Source organism: Haliotis asinina, chromosome 7 (assembly GCF_037392515.1).
Source record: "Haliotis asinina isolate JCU_RB_2024 chromosome 7, JCU_Hal_asi_v2, whole genome shotgun sequence".
Lineage (NCBI taxonomy): Eukaryota > Metazoa > Mollusca > Gastropoda > Lepetellida > Haliotidae > Haliotis > Haliotis asinina.
In genome coordinates, this window is record NC_090286.1 from 1,561,511 (window position 1) to 1,584,015 (window position 22,505).

General features: G+C 41.9%; 2 protein-coding genes across 2 annotated transcripts; both read left to right on the top strand.

The window, feature by feature from the left end:
* Window positions 1–1,997: 1,997 nt before the first annotated feature.
* On the top strand, window positions 1,998–7,088 carry LOC137291159 (cell death abnormality protein 1-like). Its single transcript, XM_067822448.1, has 5 exons — window positions 1,998–2,015; window positions 4,546–4,717; window positions 5,111–5,257; window positions 6,439–6,588; window positions 6,916–7,088. Exons 1-5 carry the CDS (start codon window positions 1,998–2,000, stop codon window positions 7,086–7,088), a joined length of 660 nt encoding a protein of 219 aa, XP_067678549.1.
* Window positions 7,089–7,398: 310 nt separating this feature from the next.
* Window positions 7,399–19,886, top strand: LOC137292177 (receptor-type tyrosine-protein phosphatase epsilon-like). The gene is made up of 22 exons (XM_067823735.1): window positions 7,399–7,542; window positions 7,870–8,019; window positions 8,577–8,714; window positions 9,535–9,672; window positions 9,964–10,084; window positions 10,318–10,406; window positions 10,666–10,859; window positions 11,183–11,270; window positions 11,357–11,433; window positions 11,703–11,739; window positions 11,875–11,972; window positions 13,325–13,450; window positions 13,725–13,870; window positions 14,880–15,015; window positions 15,215–15,358; window positions 15,766–15,799; window positions 16,017–16,081; window positions 16,329–16,454; window positions 16,885–17,010; window positions 17,219–17,361; window positions 17,952–18,087; window positions 18,362–19,886. Exons 1-22 carry the CDS (start codon window positions 7,464–7,466, stop codon window positions 18,431–18,433), a joined length of 2,463 nt encoding a protein of 820 aa, XP_067679836.1. The 5' UTR covers window positions 7,399–7,463; the 3' UTR covers window positions 18,434–19,886.
* Window positions 19,887–22,505: the final 2,619 nt, after the last annotated feature.

Below are 22,505 nucleotides of genomic sequence, written 5' to 3' on the forward strand. Positions count from 1 at the left end.
TGTAAAGTAATGATTAATCTAGGGTTGCACTGTTCCCAGCGGCCATGGCATGGGCCTGGTACAACGTCTAAATGCGCAGTCCGTGAATGCCGTGGATGCCGTGCCACGCTTCAAAACATTGCCACGGCTGAGACAGTACTAGTGAGAAACATAGTGGGCTTTTCCGCAAAAGATGTGACGGCGCGTAACAGACCGTAACAGACCGTTCGTAGTGGGACGGCAGGCATGTGTACTTCCCGGTATCTTACGGTCATTTAAAGTTTTGTCACATTCGGTCATGTTTGTTTGCTTGTCATTTTGTCCAGGTTATTTGACCTTTTCTACCCGTTTCGTCCCTGTTCTCACGGCAAGCTGGTTTGTATGGTTGTCGTTCTATTATGTCGCACACAGGAACGGCGAGATACGGCACGAATCACTGTCTGCAGCTGATGCTGGCCTTCTTGTAGAAGACTCGATGTGTGCCCCAGCACACGAACAAACACGTCCACGTTTCATTCGTAGAAAGTCTTGACAGAACGCGGTGACGTGAGTCAAAAGGTTGATAATAACGCGAGTAATGTGAGAGCGACAGAACGCTACGAGCGGGGAGGAAACGTCGGTCCGAAACGTAGAGGACCTTTGAGCTTCTGAGGCTCAGCAGCCCGTTTTCCTCAGCAGACCATCATGGAGACCTTGATAGACCATGAGCAAACTTAGCTAGACCGAACAATACTTCAAGAAAGGGAAATTGGTGACCAAACATACAGAATCCACAGGGTCACTGGGGACTGTTTAAAAGTAGTTCTAACCCAAAGGGTTACCGCCGGCTATAGCAATGTGGCCCCGGAAACTTTGACACAGGAACTATCCATCGGTGACACCGGTGGGCAATGTACTATCCTATCTTGGAATGTTAGTGGCCTGATAAAAAAACTCCCGTATGAAGATTTTTTGGGCTATCGAAAAGCATTTGGCATTATATGCCTAGTAGAAACATTTATTTCTGATTGCCCCAAGTCCAACTGGTTAGACGGCTATGTCATGTTTTACTCTCATGCTATTACTATTTCAGCTTCTGGGAGGGCGTCAGGTGGGGGTGTCTCTGTGTTCGACGGGGAATAGCTAACTATTGTAAGAGGATTCAAACTGACATAGATAATTTTATAATTATGTATCAAAGTTGGACAACAATATACGTTCCTCCTATTGGCGCATCGGATTACAATACAATGCCCAAATCTAAATGTCATATTAATGTTTTGGAGCAACTAGTGTGCGATAATTTCAACAGTAACAGCCGCAGTAAAATCATTCTTTGTGGTGATTTGAACGCCCGGACAGGATATGGAAATAACCCAGCGAACGAGGACCCGGATGATACTACCCACACTGATTATGTAGATAATAGATGATGAACCTATAGAAAACAGGTCGTCACGAGGTCGGGTTGTCATCAGGTTTGGGAATATTCTTCTGCAACTTCGTTTTGTGTGCAAGTTATACTCAGCGGAAGAGTGGCCGGTGATTTGAATGGTGAATTTTCATGCGTCGGGGAAAATGGTTCCAGCGTTGTAGACTACTTTATGACGTCGCCTGGCGCTTTTGGCTTCATTAGCTCTTGGAGATCGCACAGACTCGGATCACTAGTACTTACATGTACCTTCCCAACAGAGGCAAGAGTGTCCACTGATGTCACACTTGATGATGCTACCTGTTCTGCCGGCATAGTCTGGGACAGCCATTCAGCATGTACAAGGATAGCCTACACAATACCATTGAGTTGAATATTAATTCAAACCTGGATTGCCAAAACAGAAGCATGTCTTATCTTTTCAGTTTTCTGGCCAACCATTCACAGGTTATATATTTGGAAGAAAATACGTGCATTGCAACGAAAAACAAATAACAAATAAAAACAAATAATAAATAACGAAATAACGAAAACACAATGTCTAACTCATTTTCAAGCATTAGTATCTTCAGAAACGCACCAAGTCTCTATGAATGTCCTAGTACCGATGAAGATGACACAGCAGGTGAGGAGGTGGACGACATGGTATTGGAATCCCCCCAAACTGCTTATAACATTACCTCTGGACCCGCTTACAGAAGAACAATCTACACGGGAAGATGCATGCAATCCTCAGATCTGTGTACCAGAACGTAAAATCGTGTGTTCGTGCCGACAAAGGCATAACTGACTTCTTCGACTGTCCACTTGGGTTCCGCCAAGGATGTGTATAGAGCCCCCTATTGTTCTCTCTCTTCGTCAACGAATTGTACAACGAAAAACTTCTGGAGTTCAACTATTTCCAGATATTTTTTACCTCTTGTGACTTCTTTTTGCGGATGACGTAATCCATACACCAAGTTCCGTTACAGGTCTACAGAATCAGCTGAACATCTTAGCTAAATACTCAGATGAATGGAAGCTTAATGTTAATCTGGACAAGACAAACATTGTCATATTCAGGAAAGGTGGTCGAGTCGCGGCTAAAGAGAGATGGACACACAAGGTGACATAGTCAAAGTTGTAAAACAGTACAAGTATCTAGGCGTCTTGTTTACTCAAACTTTGAGCGTGAATGAAACCGTACAACACCGTGCAACCAGGTCGCTGAAAGCATTCTGCCAGCTACAATAAGTCCTAAATAAAGTTGATGTTGTAACACCCCAGATATACTTTAAACTGTTTGACGCCCAAATACTACCTACTTTACTTCACGGCTCTGACATTTGTCAAATATTTCATTGTATAGAAAAGGTACACCTGTTTGCATGCAAGACATCCTTAAATGCTGGACTTTCAACTCCCAATAGCGTGGTGTACAGAGAGTGTGGGCGCTATCCACTGTACATCTACTCTCTCACTCGATGCTTACGCTACTGGCTTAAACTGGCATTCAGGTATGGAGGACACTTCAAGGTGCAACACATATCGCACAATTAAATCCGACTTTGAAACAGAGATTTAAAAAAAATCTGTTATCTTGCATAAATCCTACTACCCAATTTCACATTGCCTTATATATACACCATGCTTTGGTATTACGCCAAACTTTGTTTTGTTAATTTAATTATATGCCTGTTCAACCCCACGCATATCTCCGTACTGACATATACATGTAACTCTTTTGCAAATGGGTCTGTGGCCTTTTGTGCAATAAAACATTGATTGATTTACATCAGGTATGGAAGACTCTCTTTTATGTGCAGTGTCAAATGCAGTGTCATTCATAACAACGTTTGCAGATCCCATTTCTGAATCACTATTGAAGAACAACATTGCTATTGTAACTATGTATTTAACGACTACACGCAGTATGTTTAGATTTCAGTCCTTTATGATTGACTATAAACAATAATTACATACACATGCTATCTGTCTGAAAATTGCCACGACTGTGACAGTGCTAGTGAGAAACATAGTGGGCTTTTCCGCAAAAAAATGTGACGGTACGTAACAGACCGTAACAAAATCTTCTAGACGGTCCCGTAGTGTGTTGGTTGTGGGACGGCAGGCATATGTATTTCACGGTATCTCATGGTGCATTCAAGGTTTGTCACATTCGGCCATGTTTTTTGTTTTTTTGTCCAGGTTGTTTGACCTGTCCGTTTTGTACATGTTCTCATGACAAGCTGGTTTGTATGGTAGCCGGATGCGTCCCGTGCTATCATGTCGCACACAGGAACGGCGAGATACGGCACTTCGCGTTCTCTGGCATTCCTAATCTGTAGCTGATGTTGGCCTTCTTGTAGAAGACTGAATGTGTGCCCCAGCAATTATACAGACACAAAACCTTGGGGGTTTATGCTTCTCTTGTCTCCGAGGATACAATGGCTGCTATTGCATGGAAAGTCTTACGTGCTTCAAAGCTGTCCACGTTTCATTCGTAGAAAGTCTTGTCAGACGTGTGTCAAAACCTTGATCGTAACGCGAGCAACGTGAGAGCGACAGAACACGACAGGCCGCGAGGACGCGTAAGTGGACTAGGACCGAAAATTAGTGACCCGTTTTCCTCAACAGACCGTGATCGACCGTGAGAAAAATTATCTGGACTTTTGAGGGGTGAGTGAATACCTATTTGGTGTCATATCAGCAATATTTTAGCCATTTCGTGACGAGAACATATTTAACATTGAAATAGAACACGTGGATAACAGAAATCTGTCGTGAAAGGACAGTAAAAGAACTAGAATGTCACAATGACAATTAAAACTAGTCAGGAAAGTTAAAGCCAACAGTACTGTTTGGACCATACACTATGAAAAGGCTATATATCGCCAACAACTGAGGCTAGAACATCATGCTGGGACCATGACCATGGGGACTTAAGACCCTAGTTGGACTTACACCATCCCTTCACCTACTGGCGATTGTAAGAAATGTTAGCAAAAATGAAACTAACATGAATACTACCTTGCAAACTCCTGGTAAGTGTAAATTGACTTTGAAAGTTTTTGGACTTACGTACTGATGTTGGAGGTGACAATTGCCAAATTCCCATTCCGGGAAAACTGGGCTGCCGTGGCCACCAGAAACACAGAGAAAAAGAAGCATAACAGGCCTTTTGGGGATTCTTGACAGAATGTGTCGAGAGTGTTGAGTACGGCCCTGGCTGTGGAGGGACGTGTTCTGCCCGGAAGTGTAAGGAAGCGGGGAGCCCCTGTCCCCGGGATACAGGCCGATGTGATGGAGGATGTCAGCCTGGATGGAAAGGAGTGGACTGTACATCAGGTATGGAAGACTCTCTTTAATGTGCATTGTCATTCATAACACTGATTGGTTTCTGAATCACTTTTGTAATAGTGAATAACAGCATTGATCTTGTGACTATATTTGTAACGACCACACAGAGTATGTTGAGATTTCAGTCTTCTATAATTGCCTATAAACATTAATTACATACACATGCTATCTGTCTGATACCATTCACTCACCCGACGAAGTAGTCAGGATATTCTCCGGGACGTTGTGTTCCTCGTAATAAAGAAGTCGACATGTATAAAACTCTCCTCCTAATGCTGCTAATGATGTATGACATACACGTGCAATAACAAGGAATTGGCATCGTCAACTTGTTTATCAGTCATATTCTACTGTAATAATGTAATAATGTTCCGTGTGTAGAGTGTTCCCACACATACGGAGACGGGTGTAAGAAGAACTGCTCCAGCAGACATTGTAATGGGACACCCTCCTCTACATGTGACCATGTGACTGGTGCATGTGACCACGGCTGTAGTGCCGGCTGGAAGGATGTAGACTGTGTTACAGGTAGGAACCATGGGCTGTAGTGCCGGCTGGAAGGATGTAGACTGTGTTACAGGTAGGAACCATGGGCTGTAGTGTCGGCTGGAAGGATGTAGACTGTGTTACAGGTCGGAAGCATGGCCTGAAGCGCCAGCTGGAAGGATGTACACTGTGTTACAGGTAGGAAGCATGACCTGTGATGCCGACTGGAAGGATTTAGACTGTGTTACAGGTAGGAAGCATGGGCTGTAGTTACACCTATCTATCACTTTAAAATGATGTGTTCAAAACGAGATATGCATCCGAGATTCTCTCTGAAACATGTGTAACTAAGAATGAAACTAACAGTTAGACCACATGAACTAAGAGTGATCAATATGAGTTAGGAACTACATGATAGGTGAAAACGTGTTTTTATCTAAATATTCCTGCTGAATAGTTTAAAGGAGTGAAGTCGGGAATACTGAAACATACAGTACTCGGACGTTCATAATCATAAACATGAACCAACGAGACATTGAACAATACGGGTGAGAAAATACAGTGAAATGACATAATATCTTTGAACATTCCTGCAGAATGTGTCGATGGTACGGAATATGGAGCTAGGTGTGTTAAAAACTACAGTTCCCGGAAGTGTAAGGAAGCAGGGAGACCCTGTCCCCGGGATACAGGCAGATGTCATGGAGGTCCAAACCTAGAGTAGGTCTCATAGGTGGAATATCGTTGTGTGAGCGTCAAACAAAGAACAGAAAAAGCATCTGTAATTACTACCACATAGATAGAACAAGAAATCTCGCTGAAACACCTAAGCTCTCTTTTCATATGGGTAGCAGTTATGTATTTTTCCATGCGGTCAGTACTGGCAAGAAATGCAGTGTGTGTCGTTATGCCTATCTTACAGAGTGTACACTAAACGTGAATTATGGCCCCGGTTGTCATGGTAACTGCAGTGCCAGGAAGTGTAAGATACAGGCAGATGTCATGGAGGTCCAAACCTAGAGTAGGCCTCATAGGTGGAATATCGTTGTGTGAGCGTCAAACAAAGAACAGAAAAAGCATCTGTAATTACTACCACATAGATAGAACAAGAAATCTCGCTGAAACACCTAAGCTCTCTTTTCATATGGGTAGCAGTTATGTATTTTTCCATGCGGTCAGTACTGGCAAGAAATGCAGTGTGTGTCGTTATGCCTATCTTACAGAGTGTACACTAAACGTGAATTATGGCCCCGGTTGTCATGGTAACTGCAGTGCCAGGAAGTGTAAGGACGTCATGGGCACCTGTCCCCGAGATACAGGTCGATGTGATGGAGGGTGTCAGCCAGGATGGGAGGGAGTGGACTGCACATTAGGTATGTTACAATGTCACATGTGATGCTTTTAAGTGCGACATGAACGTCGGGTGTCAATAATACCGAGCATGTCAGGAGCCAATGCCTTGACTGTTTATTGATTACTGAATACAAGTATTTCGATTATGACAATGTCTTTCATGCATTTGTCGACATTTTGACATTAATCATCACAGCAGTACTAGTGTGTGACACACACGTGAAATGTGCAGGTCTACCTTTACCATGGTCAACTTGCAGTTCTCTAAGGTTCGTGGCCTTTGTGTTGTTCCCACGATGTGAGTACTGGCAAGAATTGCAGTGTGTGTGGTTATGCCTATCTTACAGAGTGTACACTAAACGTGAATTATGGCCCCGGTTGTCATGGTAACTGCAGTGCCAGGAAGTGTAAGGACGTCATGGGCACCTGTCCCCGAGATACAGGTCGATGTGATGGAGGGTGTCAGCCAGGATGGGAGGGAGTGGACTGCACATTAGGTATGTTACAATGTCACATGTGATGCTTTTAAGTGCGACATGAACGTCGGGTGTCAATAATACCGAGCATGTCAGGAGCCAATGCCTTGACTGTTTATTGATTACTGAATACAAGTATTTCGATTATGACAATGTCTTTCATGCATTTGTCGACATTTTGACATTAATCATCACAGCAGTACTAGTGTGTGACACACACGTGAAATGTGCAGGTCTACCTTTACCATGGTCAACTTACAGTTCTCTAAGGTTCGTGGCCTTTGTGTTGTTCCCACGATGTGAGTACTGGCAAGAATTGCAGTGTGTGTCGTTATTCTTATCTTACAGAGTGTACACTAAACGTGAATTATGGCCCCGGTTGTCATGGTAACTGCAGTGCCAGGAAGTGTAAGGACGTCATGGGCACCTGTCCCCGAGATACAGGTCGATGTGATGGAGGGTGTCAGCCAGGATGGGAGGGAGTGGACTGCACATTAGGTATGTTACAATGTCACATGTGATGCTTTTAAGTGCGACATGAACGTCGGGTGTCAATAATACCGAGCATGTCAGGAGCCAATGCCTTGACTGTTTATTGATTACTGAATACAAGTATTTCGATTATGACAATGTCTTTCATGCATTTGTCGACATTTTGACATTAATCATCACAGCAGTACTAGTGTGTGACACACACGTGAAATGTGCAGGTCTACCTTTACCATGGTCAACTTACAGTTCTCTAAGGTTCGTGGCCTTTGTGTTGTTCCCACGATGTGAGTACTGGCAAGAATTGCAGTGTGTGTCGTTATTCTTATCTTACAGAGTGTACACTAAACGTGAATTATGGCCCCGGTTGTCATGGTAACTGCAGTGCCAGGAAGTGTAAGGACGTCATGGGCACCTGTCCCCGAGATACAGGTCGATGTGATGGAGGATGTCAGCCAGGATGGAAGGGAGTGGACTGTACATCAGGTATCGCAGAATATCACGTATGATGTTTTAAAGTGAAATATGGAAGTCTGGTGCTATTATTGCGATCGTGTCAGGCTCCAATGTCAGTGTCAAACTATTCATGGATAACTGATTAAAAACATTTCTACCATTACAGTATCATCCATGTATATGCCGACTCAGCAGAGTGAAATTAATCATTACGCGCGCAATAACTTTGAATAATTGCAGTGTTAGTCCCGATACTTATCTTAGAGTGTACACTAAACGTGAGTTATGGCCCTGGTTGTCACAGCAGCTGCAGTTCCCGGAAGTGTAAGGAAGTGTCGGGCACATGTCCCCGGGATACAGGGCAGTGTGGTGGAGGGTGTCAGCCAGGATGGGAGGGAGTGGACTGTATGTTGGGTATGCCATGTTCTCGTGCAAACTGTGTCGGTAACGACCATCAACATCGAAATCAAATGCTAAACATTCCATTTCAATGTGCATGCGAATGACCTAGCAAGTCTTCTCTCAAACTAATCAAACATTTTGAAGCAAATGCTACGTGCGCCCTGTCAATGTACATTTACCTGCAGAATGTCAGTCACGGACGTTTGGTGATAACTGCTCATTCACGTGTGGACATTGTGTGGACGATGACCCTTGTCACCATGTCACTGGAACCTGTATCAAGGGCTGCAGTCCAGGCTGGGTCAACGACACCTGTCGTCAAGGTTAGATTACCTGGTGTTGAATAAATACAGGATGCTAAACGCCCTTCGGTGGAATTTCATGTTTACTGAACGAGTTAATGATTCGGTATCAAACGAGCGAAACATGTAAATGATATTTCACTGACGTGAGTGTAGAATTCTGTTGATTACTTTCCGACATAAATTAATATAAACCGCCTACAGTGTGATAACTCTCACCTTTCTGCGAGTCAAGTAAAGTCTAATGTGACAGATGTATTTGCATAATGACGTCATAGCTGAAAACCATATGACTTCATACGTCCGGACCCGTGAATGTCCCGGGGTAGAATAGGCCTTCAGCAACCCATGCTTGCCATAAAAGGTGACTATGATTGAGGCGACTAACGGGACTAACGGGATCGGGTGGTAAGGCTCGCTGACTTGCCTGACACACGTCATTGGTTCCCAATTGCGCCAATCGATGCTCATGTTGTTTTGACCACTGGATTGTATGGTCCAGACTCGATTATTTACAGACCGCCACCATATAGCTGGAATATTGCTGAGTGGGACGTAAAACTAAACTCACTCACTCATACGTCCGTTTTCACGCGACCCCATTACTTAACAGTAATGTCTTCAACAGGTGAGTCATGACAAGATAAACACACAGAAAGGTCTGAATCAAGATTACAGTCGAGAAACATCAAATTCCATGAACAATAACAGTGCACAGGATTAGATACTGCGACCACAGGATTATCAAAACTGATATATACAGTGTACTGCAGGCAGTGACTTTCGTTATCCGTTTTCTTACATTCTTCAAAGAGAATATATTAAAACAATTGAATTGCAGAATGTCAGTCACGGACTTTTGGTATTAACTGTTCCTCCACGTGTGGACATTGTGTGGACGATGAACCTTGTCACCATGTCAATGGAACCTGTTTCAAGGGCTGCAGTCCAGGCTGGGTCAACGACACCTGTCGTCAAGGTTAGATTACGTGGTGTTAAATGATGGCAACTGTCTCCTGTCAACATAGGTCTATATGCACTCTAACTGGTTAACTTGGACGTTTGCACAGCATTCACTTTGGTATTCCGTCAAAATAAAACCAGGACATATCGCTTTCAAATACTCACAGCCAAGTCACATTAATTGCCGTGTACCCCTGCACGTTTCTCCCACATGAGGCTGATTCACTGTAAACTACACAACGACAAAGCATGTTCAACTTATCAAGTTTACATCCTTATTAGTGCACCGTTTTGTTTATATTTTCAGTCCAAAGACAATCCTCATCGCCATCGTCCAGAAATGGTCCTGTCGTTGGTGGTGCGGTTGGGGGAGTTCTTGCTGTAGCTGTAGTTGCTGTTGTCACTGTTCTTGCAGTTTTCTTCTACAGGTTCATTCACGTTATTCCTATCGACGATATTTAGGAATATCGATCTTTCATCCAGCGCCAGTTTAGTCTGGGTATACGATATTAAATAGACAAATCGTAAAAAAAATTGTTTGTTTCCTCAGTCGAACATTAAGGTTACGTAACGTGCATAAATTATGAATTCAGCTTTCATCAACAGGGTGTCTTCTTTGACAAAGCATGACGAAATATCTGACTTTCTTGCATTGTTCAAGGAGAAAAAGAAATGCCAACAAGAAGAGAACTGATAATTCTGTGTATGAGGACGTGTCTGCCTTTGAACCACAAGAACAAGAGTTGCATGGTAAGATATAAAGATCATTCAGTCAACATTCAACATTTAGGAATCAGCGCCCATGTTTAGATAGCGAGATGTTGATCTGCTGTAGGTCTTCCAGAGACATCATTCTGCAGTGAAGCCAGGTTTTATCAGAGATTGTGTACAAACGAGTTTTGTTACGTAATCACATAGTTTATATTTGTGTGAAACTATTTTACAAGCACCAAAAGACAAGCGGTTGTTTTCACTGAACCCAGGTCTGTGTGATGTGTTTCTCCAGCAGTAGGACCAAGTGTGAATGCTGGTTATGAGGAGGAGGAGGAGACGGATGGTGATGCTGATGGTTCTGGGGAGAACACAGCTAGAACATACTACAACATTGGACCAGCCATCAGTACGGAGGTGGACGTGGACAAGCTAGGGGACAGGATCAGAGATATGCATTCTACAAAACAAGGGTTTGAGAAGGAGTACCAGGTGTGCCATCCTAACATGATTGCGGCTGGTTCTTTTGGAGAATGTTACGCAGTGTCACCTTGCGTAGTTTCATATTAGGATCTCATGCATTGTTTGTCAGAAACCACTTGCATCCAATGGTAGTATGGGAGCCGAATCGTTGTTTCCATAACTATATTTTCTTGCAATTTTACACTTATCAGCCACCAGGGTTTATTAACCTACGTCTCTTTTTCAGTCACTAATATCCGTTTATTTCTGTTAATCTTGGGATGATATTATACATAAGAGGTCGTATCCATATGTTTGTATGCATTGAATGTTATGTAATTTTCGACTCGTAGAAACTGATCTCTGGGTTCACACACACGTATGAAGCATCTCAGCTTGAAGGGAACACAGGCAAAAACAGATTCCTGCAGTATTACCCATGTGAGTATTGGCAACTTCGGTAACATATTCATGTTCAGTCATATGGGTAAGGGTGTCACAGTAAACCACTTCCTTGTCTACCACAGATGACTACAACCGGGTGGTCCTGGACAAGCTTCCTGAGGATCCATTCTCAGACTACATCAACGCCAGCTACATCAATGTAATCTTGATCTTTGATACTTTTTTCTCAGAGCAGACACACATAAGTAAAACTGTTACAGTTCTGAATGGATGTGGATGTACACATGTGTACTGTTAGGTTATTGCTTTGTGTCGACTTAACTGTCAGCATAACTGATCAGGAGCATCATCATAGAGAATCTCAGTGTTTGCTTATATCCATCATTACGGTAGTTTGTTGTGGTTGAAGTATCTGTTGTCAAGAAGCGAATAGTAGAAACAATATTTACCAAACTCCTCATATTTCAGGGATTTTCGAGGGAGCAAGCCTATATTGCAGCTCAAGGTGAAAAACACATTCATGTCTTCATAAAGTGAAATCATTAAGGCTTAATCGTCTCTTTCTGATATGAAAATATCGATTTCATGTAAACATGTGCATGTATTCATACAATTTGTGTTTTATTTTTAACTACCATAGCACCGAATAAGAAGACTGTAACTGACTTCTGGAGAATGATATATCAGAAGAACTTGACTAGGATCGTCATGTTGACCAACTTGACGGAAATGGGCAAGGTAAAACAGTTTTGTCAATAAATTAACTATACTAACCCAAACAATAAACAGTGCATCGCAAAAAAACCCCTCATAGATAAATGACATAACACATTCATCCAAAGGCAATGATACTGCATAACCAAATGTGAAATGTTTTTATTGTGCCTTAGTGACGTAAAGGGGTCTAGAAGTTGAAAGGGTCAAAACAGAAAGTCAAAACTTCAATAACGTGTATGGCCGCCGTTGGTCTGAAACACGGCTGGGCTGCACTACGACGTTTCATGGATGGGATTAGTCGAGCAGGAAATAATTTGGGAGTGTTATCCCACATATGGACAATCGCTACTAGAGATCATGAAGCGTTGCGGGAGAATTTGGCAGATGTCGAAGGCGGTGATCAATTTCATCTCAAACATGCTCATTGGGGAAAGATCCGGTGATACTGCAGGCCAGGGCAAGACATCAAGTTGTTATTGTTGGAGAAATTGTTCCCCAACGCGTGCTGTATGTGGACGTGTTTTGTCATGCTGTCGTGTTTTGTCGTGATGTTGAAGGAAAGGAATGACAACGGGTGCGATAAACGCATCACGGTACCCTAGAGTATTCAAATTGCCGTTCACTATCACCAATTGCGTTCTGATACGACCAGTGATGCCGTCCGAACAATTCCGCCACCTTGGCAATTTGTCTCTATTACACACGCATCTGCGTAGCCTTCATCTGACAGGTGGAAACGAGACTCATCCGTAAACATCACACGTCTCCACCAAAACAATGAATGTCTGAGGTGCCGTCTGCACCATTCCACCATCGGACGTAGGCCGAAACATACATAATTAGTAGGCGATTGATAACGGTTTGAGGATGAATCTGACTGCAGCTGGAGATGCTGCGAGCTGTTGTTGTTGTTGCTTGTTGACACTGAATACGCAGATGAACCAGTCGAATCTCTGGATGTTGCGCAGGGGTGGTAACTCTTAGTCTCCTTGAACATTGGCGATCATGTTACAGTAAACATGTTGTCAAATTCCCACTCTGTAGAACCAGACCATGGCATACCCATAGCCATGTATCGATCGCCTGTTGTAAATCTTGACGTTGCTTTTATAGCGGGTCGCGTGGGCTATATCCTTTGCAGTTTTGTTAACACGTGTACCTCTCTGTTACAAAACACTCACGCATCTCTGGTTTTAAATTTCGTGCTCCTCTGATGTTTACTTTGTGAAATGATAATAATAAATGCACACTGTCTTTTTAGGCGAGTATATATTGATGTGCAGTTTGTATATCCTTTAAGTGACTGCGTTTGTTCGTAAACGTTTACAGATGTTTAGTCATTTGTCCTGTGTGGTTTAAACATCTTCATTTAGGTGAAGTGTGAACCCTACTGGTCCGACACACGTGACCTTGAAGCGGGACCCTTTTCCATCAGTGTCACCAAGGTCATTCAGAGGGCATGCTGGGTCATCAGAGAACTCACTGCTACGGTCAAGCAGGTAATGCAGTGTGACATCATCTTTCGTTAGTACAGACTGATGCAGACTTTTCTTTTCTCTCGGGAAATGGCGGGTTGTCAGTATCTTGCGTTACTTCAAACTAGTACAAAAAGAAATAAATGTTCCTCGGTTGCAGTGAAACAAATTAAATTATTACGAAAACAGTGATACGTAAATGAGGGTTGAAACTGGGAAGTGTTTCTATGTTCACAACCTGAACTGTGCATGTTTGGAATAATTGGAGTTATTAATGGTATTATCTTCCTTTTCACAGACAGGGGAACACAGAATTTTCTACCTGTTCCATTTCACAAAATGGCCGGACCATGGAACTCCAGACGAAACTCACCTTATGGAGTTCCTGTGGCGAGTCCGGAAGACGCCCAATCCCGACAACTCACCTCTTTTGGTACATTGTAGGTCTGTAAGAAGACACTATACAGTTCTTGTAATATGATCTTAATGATCCATTTTATTACGATTCCCTTGTGATAGATATCGCACGCTCCTGCAAGTCGGGTTGGGCGGGATTGGTTGGTTGACTGATTGTTGTTTAACACCGCACTCAATATTCCACCTATATGGCAGTGGTCTATAGATACTTTAGTCTGGACCAGACAATCACGAGATCAATAACATGAGTATCAATGTACACATATGGGACACGATGGCATGTCCCAATCAAGTGAGCGAGTCTGACCACCCGGTCACGTTAGTCCGTCTTATGACAAGTGTGCTTTGCTGCAGACCAATTGTACCCCGGATCTTCACGGGTTAGATGCACAGGAAAGCTGTCGTTGAATTACATATGAGACGTACATCAAAACCTCCACAGTTATATCTTGTAGTGGGGCCGTTATAATTGTGATGGCACTTCAAGCAGGTTAAACTTTTTGTGGTATGCCAACAGGTTTTATATGAATATAACGTTTTGAACTGTTAACTACGTAGTTCCAGTAGGGCTCCAATTCCGCCGAAGTATATACTTGAGAAATATCGTGGGCTGGTACAGACATTCTCTTCACTGAGGATGTCCGGGATATTCAGCATAATAATGGAGTTGATGAACCGTGGAATGGAAGAGGCTGAGGAAACAGTGATACAGTGTTAATTCACCTCAGTTTAAATGCTCCATCTTGTCCGTCTTGTCTTGTCCGTATTGTCTGGCCTATAACTTTGATCAAGATTTACTGTGTAAAAAACTCCCTAGCCAGTATTACAGGAGAAGCGCAATGTGGCGTCAGACAACAAACAATGTCTTACATTTTGTATGCAAATAGGCTGGTACTAACGATAGGAGAAGAAATGCTTTCCATTTTCGTTAACACCTGGTGTCTTCACTGTTATTCTGTCATCATCCATTCGTATAATTGTTTCTCAGTTTTTCATCTTGTCGGTCGATACTGATTGTGCTCATTATTTTCCTCAGTGCTGGGATAGGTCGCACTGGAACCTACATTGCGCTGGACTACCTTTTGGACAGGGCTCTGAGTGACCACAAAGTGGATGTGTTCAGGTTCGCGTGTGACATGAGACGTCAGAGAAGAAACATGATTCAGACCAAGGTACTGACGCCAATACCATTCATAACCTGAAAATGGTAATTGTATTTCTGATTATACAAACATCGTGTCGATTGTATCACTTTGAATACCAGATAGGAATCATAACAATGGCACATTATGTAGATAATAGATATATTTGCTGCGATACAATGGATATATTTGTCTGCGACCATGTGTCACATTGTCATGTGTATTGCAGGAACAGTATGCCTGTGTGTACACGACCTTGTACGAGGTTCTGACGGTAGGAGACACGTTCCTGACGTCTCTGGACTTTGTTAAACAGCGGGGAAGGAAGACAGTGTTCAAGATGGGCAACTTGACTGTACCAAGACTGATACAGGTGATTGTTCAGCAGTATGTGCTTAAACATATATGTATGGACATATGGTACAAATAGAGCACAGTGTTCTAACAAAACATAAAAGATGATATACTGACACTCAATAACTGAAGAATTACTGTCCACCTAATCACATCTCTATACTGATGTATCAGAAAAATCTGTCCCTCTATTTTACAAGTTGGCAATTTCGAAATGTTTATTCTTGCTTCCATAATTGCTATTTTATCTATTTTTCTAGAACGGATTCCGTTTTACATCCTTTCGTCTCCTCATAGAAAAAATATTTTCTAAAGTTAAAGTTTCGCTAAATTCGTTGAAACACTTCCATTACTTTGAGCTTTTGATCTACAGCATTGCTTACTATGTGCCATATGTATACACCTGCTCGTATTCTTGGGTTCTAGAGAGTCAAATCCGATATACAGCGAGCTAAGACAGGTAAGAACATATTACCTTTACACATATTCACTAGCACGTTCAGTAACATGCTTTACAAGTTGAGGTGTGATGCTTTGACTTTCAGGAAGAAGTAAACATTTCTTCCACATACTGATAAACCAATTTGTGTGTAATTGTGAATTAAGAGAGTTCAGTTCGAGAGTAACAGAGAACCCATGACTGTATCTGACAATATACTCTCTCTTTCTGTTATCAGGTAAAGACATGAAAGGTCGTGTGTGGGTGGACGGACGTGCGGATATCTTAGCTGTGATGATGCCTGTACGTGTACCAATACACATAGTCCTTCAATAACATTTAGTACTCTGCACGTGCCCAAATACACATTGTCATTCAGTAACACTTACTACTCTGTACACGTCCAAATAGACATGGACATTCGATAATACAGAATGCTAAGGTGCTCCTCGGTTTCCCAACTTATCTTCTATCTCTCTAAACACAGAAAATACTGATGTCATGATGTGCCCCTATAAATAAGTCTAGTCTGGTCTTGATTAAATTTCAGTCCCACCTGTCCATGAATGGCTACCTTTTAACTGAGGCCCCATCCGTCACCACGGCGTCTCTGTTCTGGAAACTCACAGAGGAACAGGAGTCTTCCATCGTCATTGTCCTGCCAGACTCGCACCAGGTGAACCACGATACAACCAAACTGGAAGCTCTCATAGAGGATATCAAACGACCTTCCGTGGAACACCATATCATTACTAAATCTTTAACGAGTTTTATAGAAGAAAGCGAGTTTGGTATTCTGTTTTTTCAGTCTTCAACATAAATTGATTGACAGTGTAATGATTGTCAGCCAGTCAAGCATGATCTAATTCCATTGTGACAGATGTATTAGCGTAACATTAAACCATTGTGACGTCATACGTCCGGCATCACGCGATGTTATTGCACAATGTGTAATAACATTGTAGAGTTATGAAGCAGTGATGTCTTCAGCGGGTGAGTAATACCTTCAGTTGTCTGACTGCTTCACTGTTCACAATCGGGACGTAGAACATAGTTCTTCATACTGAGGAGACAATTATAAAGTCATTCTAATGATTTCTTTTTAGAGTGTGTCCTGCTTCCTACCAGCGCCAGGTGAAAGTCTGGATCTGGGTCCCGCGAGTATTACATGTTCAACAGAGAACGCCATCAACCCCGACATCGTCTTCAGGAACATCCAACGACAGATTCAGGTCGGTTGTCACGTACCATAAAAACATAAATCTTTTGAGAACACTGGGGCAGCATGCACAACACGTGACTAGGCTCTCTGACTAATGTATGTAACAGACCTGAGTACGGCATTCCACCTGTTATTGCGTTATAAGATGTAGTGACGTGTGAGATGATTAATACATGTATTCCGTCAATACGATTACTGTCACTCTCTCTGTATTCAAGGGCGATGCCTCCTCCCAGACTGTCCGTGTGTACATGATGATGATATTTCCAACTGATGACCATTCAGTTCTCCTTGACCTCCTGGAACAGGTCGACCTCGGCAGAAGGGACAATACCCCAAATCCCGTAACAGTTGTTTTCGGGTATATTGTATTCCTTTAATATCCTTCATTGTACTCTTCACTGCAATAATTACCGCAATAATAAAAAAAGGCTTTAAAAATACAAAAATGCAATACTTTCTTCTTGGTCGTTGGGCGGTTGGGTAGCCTAGTGGGTAAAGACCCGAGTTTGAATCCCCACATGGGTAAATTGTGTGAAGCCGATTTCTGGTGTCCTCTGACATGATGTTGCTGGAATATGTAAAGCGTAACAAAACCAAATTCAGTGAGTCACAGTACTTAGACTTAGCAACCATTCCATATATTTACTGTTGCATCAGTACTGTGATCCTCTCTACCTTTACCCTCACCAGGAACTAACCCATAAGATCTATTATGGATAATAACCAGTTGTGAGATGTTGCTTTAGGTATCAGACAAACTGTTATTGATGTCAACGTCTTCTTTGTTCCACTACGTTTCTGATCAATTTCTTGCCCTTCATCAGGTATACAATGAAGAAATTGACATCCATAAAATGTTAAGACCAGCCTCTACGTGCCTCTCAAGAATCTCAATTGCTGGTTTGTTAAATTACCTAAAGGTGAATGCAGATAATGATATTTTTTTAGAGAAAAAGAAAAACGCGTGGCTACATTGTTCTGCATCCTCAGCAACATCGTACTGGGCATTAGGTACGACAACGAGGTGGAGATCTACAACAACATCAGACGTCTCGGGCACCTGCATGCCAACGATCTCACTCAGGTGAATGCAGGGACGACATGGCGCTTGTAGACATCAACGAGTAGAGAAGAATCATTCACATGCTATTACCTCATATAATCAAGACATCTGCCAGTCTAGAAAATATATTCACTTGGTACAGGACGAACACTGAAGGAAATGTAGCCTATGTAAATGTTTGGCCTGACTGGCTCTGAATTCGTGACTTGTTAGTAACACAATAAAGAAACAAATAGAGACCTACTGCGGCTTGAACTTCAGTACAATCAACGACATTCTCTCTTCTGTTCTTCAGGAGGAGATATCTGTTTGCTACAACCTGGCCTCGACCTATCTGGAGACACAGAGCGTGTACGCCAACATGTGAAGCACATTGCGACACATCTGTCAAGCACAATGGGACGTGAGCCAGAGAACAGCGACTATGCTGTTGTTTCTGCATCAATAATGTTTCTGTTAAACATGATAAATACTGTGTCAGGAATCCAACATTGTTAGCCTTGATGTAGCACTGGACACCTCATGGTCGACAACATTATCTGGCAGAAAGAGAAGACATGCGCAATATCACTCCATTTAATATTTTTAAGGCCTACAACGAATACTGTAATGCGAATTTTCTCTTTCTCTATCCATATTGATGACTGAAATATGATGTGTTCAGGAAACAGAAGCTGAAAACATACTTGATGGTATTTCAGGGACGACATTTACTAGTTGTTACTGAAATATAGTTGTACATATCATTGACTCCTTTACAACCATTTTTGGTGAAATATGCTAGATATGATGTTTGTACACTGTTCACATTGTTTGTAGACTGCTGAAACATACACAAGCTCATGGTCACACTTCACAGTCGAGTCTTCCTTTAGCAGAGATTTCCCTATTGACGTGGAAGAGTTTCCTCGCTTCCATTCAGGTGGATGAAATATACTCTCAATTTTTCCGAAAGCTCTTTTTCCTTCAATTTGAAATATATTGTCCCATTTTGTCTTCATGTGTTTAGACACTGTTCATTACCCCAAAGCTATTGATCTCGGCCGTTTCTTTGTCCCATATGTGCTACTTTTTATCATTAGGAATGGAGTTAGTCAGTTTGCTGTTAAACACATCGACATGATCTTCATCTAGGTCTGTTAGAAGTTGTATTTCACAACTTTTTACTACGATTTCTGACGACAGCCATCGTGCAGACGATAGATTAATGTTTACCCGCAATGCATCATGGATAATAATTAGAGGATTCCCCTAAGTTAATGGTGGTTTAATGACGAGACATTCATTAGATCCATACTTAGTTAATGGGTGTTTAAATATGGGTTTATACAGCCTTATTTATTTAAACACTTCATTAACTAATCAGATATTATGAATTTAATCAATGATTAGTGTTTGATTTGATTTACACTTTGATACAACCGGGTCTAGAAGCGTTATGTTCGATATGGATGTCTAAAATAAGATGTTATGTCATTGTAAATGTTTTTAAGAAGGCGTACACATTGCCATGACAAGCCCATAGACCAGTATTTGTCATTACCCAAATATTCACGCTTGTTATTTTTGTTTCAGCTTGTTTTCAAAATATAATATTCAGACGCCATATAGTATCCTGCATTAATGACGTCTCTCTCCAAAGCTGTTTTGTTTGGTTTTTGAGTTCTTTACTAGTAGATTTTCTAGCAAATTGTAGCTTGTAAGATTTAATCAGATTCACACTATACCCTTATACTATTTCAAAGACGTCACATGATTGTGAGTATTACTTTTTTGCCATTATTTATTGGAAATTAAATGAGTTGTTTGTCATCTCTCAAGGATGTCATCTTTGTGTACTACATTTCAGCAAACGCCACCTTCAGTTCAAAATGCAGTTTCGGTTTATGTGTCACGACTGAGGGAGTCAGTTGCCATTGTTATCATCCTACTCCATAAACACACACGTCAGTAGAGGAGGCAGTGTCTGTTGCCTACTCAGCAGCTTTAATAGTTCCACAGCAAACAAACACTACCATGTCGGTTTATATGTTGTTCAACATCAACTTACAACCGCTGCTGTAACTTGGTAGCCTGGACATGATGATCTGTTCCACACTTTGCATCATGACTGACATCTTTTCATGGACACTTGCTTGTGATATATCGTTCCTTATTCCATGAAACTTAAAATGTGGTAATCGTGGGCAGAGTTTCACAATGATCTGCAAAGATTCAGGGAAATATGTGAACATTAGAGCAAATGTCATGTGAGATTTATTGTCTAAGAAAACAACGTGATACGAGGTCTGATTTAATCTTCCATAAAACATTTCCGGGGAAATGTAGGGGACATGTAAGGTTATGACGTCACTGTGACAAAACGTATGTCCAGTCAGTTCCCTACTTCGACATGCACCATACTTACCATTTTTTGTCTTCAGAAGATCAACTGACATTACATTTGGTTATGTGTGGTGCTAAGACTGGGGCAGGATGCTCACAAAGAGTGAAGGGTCACCACAACTAATGTAAGTCCTGGGTCATGGGAACCTTTCCTCACAAAACATATTGGGAAAATCAGAAGACACCTATCTAGCCAAAACATTTATCTGAATTGTACTGGCACAATAATGCAGTGGTCGAGCGTCTGCCTATCACGCTGAAACCCCAGGTTCGATCCCGGGTGGAGCCACCTAGGTTCGGGTCCCGAGGTTTACCCAGCTGTAAATTTGGTACCCGTGAGGATGTGCTGGCAATGTGAGTATTTAGTTCATTGCACCTAACAGGCAGCATTGCTGTATAATCCCCAGGGAGTTGAAAACGTATCGGTACGTACGATAGTCTCCTATGGCCGGTGGTATTAAGCAGGCAATATGTCTGGATATTAGCGCCATATAAGCGGACCATTACGTACTTAATACCGGAATATTAGATAGAGAGCCAGACAGTATTTATTCAGTAGAGAGACCTCCGCCCATAACACAATCAAACTGAGATATTCAGTGACTGCGCAAAAGTAACTCGGCAGCTCCATTCCTGGAGTGTATCCATTTCTGCACATAGAATAGATAATGGCCAATATTTTATATAACAACATCATTCTTGCTTTGCATAAAGATTCACTACAGAGTAATGAGTAAGAGGTTCTTTAGTGAACCTTGTTATATATTTCGTTCTAAGTGTACAACAGGCATTACAAACACATTGTACATGGTATTCATTTTCTATATTATTCAGGCGTCTCCTTTTACAAAAGGGGCACATCCTTTCGTTGTATTCAATTCCTTAACATTTACCACATTCAACTGCCTTATAAAAATTACTGTATCTAAACCTTGATATAGCAATTCTTTGATGTATAGGGATATCACAACACAAATATCTTTCAACATTTAACAAAGTTGCAAACTCCTCCAAAAATATACAATGAAGAGATTGATTAATTGATGAGAACCAAGACTGTTTTAAGTTATCACCTAGCCTTAGTTTGAAAGGAGAAGACAACATATTCCACATTTCCTATTTCCTGGCTTAGCCAAGCATAACACTGGGATAGCGATAGACATTAGACCTGGTCATGACAACCCGTTAAAAGCAACAACTCGTGCTTGGCATAAACGGTTACTAACGGGTTCGGAAAGTCAGAATCGGTTGGTTGACCTTGGTATCCAAACTGGAAGCTCGTCCTGTTGATCATGGGACTGTCTGGTCCAGCCGGCAAACCAACCGATCAACCTGGCAGAATGCTCCAAGCATTGTCACGGATTATCTGATTATGTAGCTCTTACTTACGTTCGTGTACGAATATCCTATTACCAAATGAAGTAAACGTTGTCAGAACAATGAACTTCAGAGACTGTCGTACTCGCATTACACATGCTTCCTAGCACTTCCTCATTGGAAGTGCCACTATGTACAATCCATCACAGAAAGCATTTACATACCCATTGAGTAATCAGCTCATGGTTTGTATCAGTAATCAGTGGTGTCCCCAAATCTGCCATATTCTACTAGAATGTGCACTATAAACTGTGTTAGAAGGATGAAGCATCTGGCATGCATAATCAGGAAATAGTCATGAAACTATCCTTGACAAACATGTATGTTACAATATACATAGGCTGTGTCAAACTGGACGGTTCTATAACTGAATGAATCGAACAAGTGGACAACTCGAACATGCCCGCTGTCTGAGTTACCTCTGAATGCGTTTGTTATCGGAAGGAGAGAACTGTGAAGTGTTTCATAATTGCTTTGACAGTTCATTTCAAAATCTTGATGTTTTTGCGCTCAGGTCTTTCCCTGACGTACACTCTATCCCATTCAGTGTTCTCCCTCTTATGTCACAAATAACAAACTCTCTATATCAAACCCAGACTCTACAATGACTTCAGTAAATGCTGGATTGTGACTGGTAGATCAAAGTCATTCAGTGGTGTGTGGCAAATACCTGTAAT